The sequence below is a fragment of the Camellia sinensis genome, chromosome 5 (assembly GCF_055761805.1).
Source record: "Camellia sinensis isolate YWXY chromosome 5, ASM5576180v1, whole genome shotgun sequence".
NCBI lineage: Eukaryota > Viridiplantae > Streptophyta > Magnoliopsida > Ericales > Theaceae > Camellia > Camellia sinensis.
In genome coordinates this window covers 100,675,705-100,677,594 of record NC_138965.1, presented here as the reverse complement: position 1 = coordinate 100,677,594, position 1,890 = coordinate 100,675,705, and the positions used below count along the sequence as shown (strand labels likewise).

Below are 1,890 nucleotides of genomic sequence, written 5' to 3'. Positions count from 1 at the left end.
GATCTTAGAGAAATTAGAGAGATTTGGGGTGAGAAACCTAGGGTTTTCGAAAAGAGGAAGAGGTGAAAGAAAATAGAAAGAAAAAAGTGAAGAATGATCTAGACAGTACCTCTTTAAACTGGTAATTTCACGTAAACCACTCGAGCGGTCTTTGCATAGCTCGAGCGGTGAATGAGGCTTCATAGTATTTTTGTCTGTAAAACGAGATGCTGGGAGCCATTCATCTTTGCTCGAGTGACCATTTGTTCGCTCGAGCAATCCACCCTGACCTGCAAAACTACTGGATGCTTACAATCTTCGCTCGAGCAGTATTTCACCGCTCGAGCGGTCACCTGGAACAAAATGTCGCAATCTTTCCCCCTTAGGAAATTTCATCCCCGAAATGACGCCAACTCTCAATACGGCAACAAATACAACAATAATAGGGTACCCATTAATCTCTAGCAACTTCCAAATAAACAATTGATCAAATCTAAAATAGGGAAAAAGATAAAATAGAAAAATATGAGTTACATCCAATTCATCACATACACGGAGAGAACAATGAAATAAGCACATCACAGATTTGGAAATAAGTTCGGGTATTTTTCACGGACTTTGGCTTCGCTCTCCCAAGTTGCTTCTTCCACCTCGTGATGGCGCCATAACTCTTTCACTAGTGGAATGGTCTTACCCCTTAACGCTTGCTCCTGTGTATCAAGAATTTGGAGTGGTCTTTCTTCATATGATACATCTTCATTAATTTCAATCTCCGTCCAGTCTAACACATGAGAGGGGTCGGATTCGTATTTGCGAAGCATAGACACATGAAACACATTATGTACTCCAGTGAGTTGTGGCAGTATGGTAAGATGATACGCAACTTCTCCTACCCGTTCAATAATGTCAAAAGGGCTAATAAATCGAGGAGATAATTTTCCACTCTTGCCAAATCTCATTAATCCCTTCGTCGGATAGATCTTCAAGAACACATGATCTCCTACTTCAAAAGATAACGGTTGTCGCCTCCGATTAGCATAGGTTTTTTGACGACTTTGGGTCGAGATCAATCTTCTCCGAATAAGAGCTACTTTCTTTATAGTCTTACGAACTAACTCGGGCCCAAGCATTAGTGAGTCCCCTACTTTTGCCCAACATAACGGTGATCTACAAGGACGTCCGTAAAGAGCTTCGAAAGGATCCATCTCAATACTAGATTGATAACTATTATTATAAGCAAACTCAGCCAAGGGTAAGTGTCTTTCCTAAGACCCTTTGAAATCTAACACACATGCTCTCAACATGTCTTCTAAGAATATTATGGTATGCTCGGATTGTCCATCAGTCTGGGGGTGATAAGCAGTACTGAAATTCAATTGAGTGCCCAAGGCACTTTGAAGACTTTGCCATAGTCTAGCTATAAAATGAGGGTCTCTATCGGACACTATGCTTATTGGGACTACATGGAGGCAGATAATTTCACTAATATAAAGTTCAGCTAAATACTTTATAAAGTCCCCCACACTCATGGTGAGGAAGTGAGCTGACTTGGTGAGTCGGTCTGCAATCACCCATATCATATCTTTTTGTATTCTATGAAGGCTTGCAACAAAATCCATATTAACATGCTTCCATTTCCATTCAGCTACTGGGAGAGGTTGTAGTAATCTCGCCGATCTTCGGTGTTCAGCTTTAACTCATTGACAAGTTAAACATTTAGACATGAATAAAGCTACATCCTTTTCCATACCCCTCCATCAAAATTGTCGGCTGAGGTCAGGATACATCTTAGTGCCTCCTCAGATGCACTGCAAGATGTGAGTGACGAAAGTCCCACAAAATGTCATCCCTCATTGATTTCAGCACAAACAATCAGTCGAAGTAACGAACACTAGAGTTTATATAAATGTT

The 1,890-nt window shown here is 40.7% G+C and overlaps 1 protein-coding gene across 1 annotated transcript; it reads right to left on the bottom strand.

The window, feature by feature from the left end:
* Positions 1 to 557: 557 nt before the first annotated feature.
* On the bottom strand, positions 558 to 1,184 carry LOC145791560 (uncharacterized). Its single transcript, XM_082871924.1, has one exon. The coding sequence runs from the start codon at positions 1,182 to 1,184 to the stop codon at positions 558 to 560; it is 627 nt and encodes a 208-aa protein (XP_082728050.1).
* Positions 1,185 to 1,890: the final 706 nt, after the last annotated feature.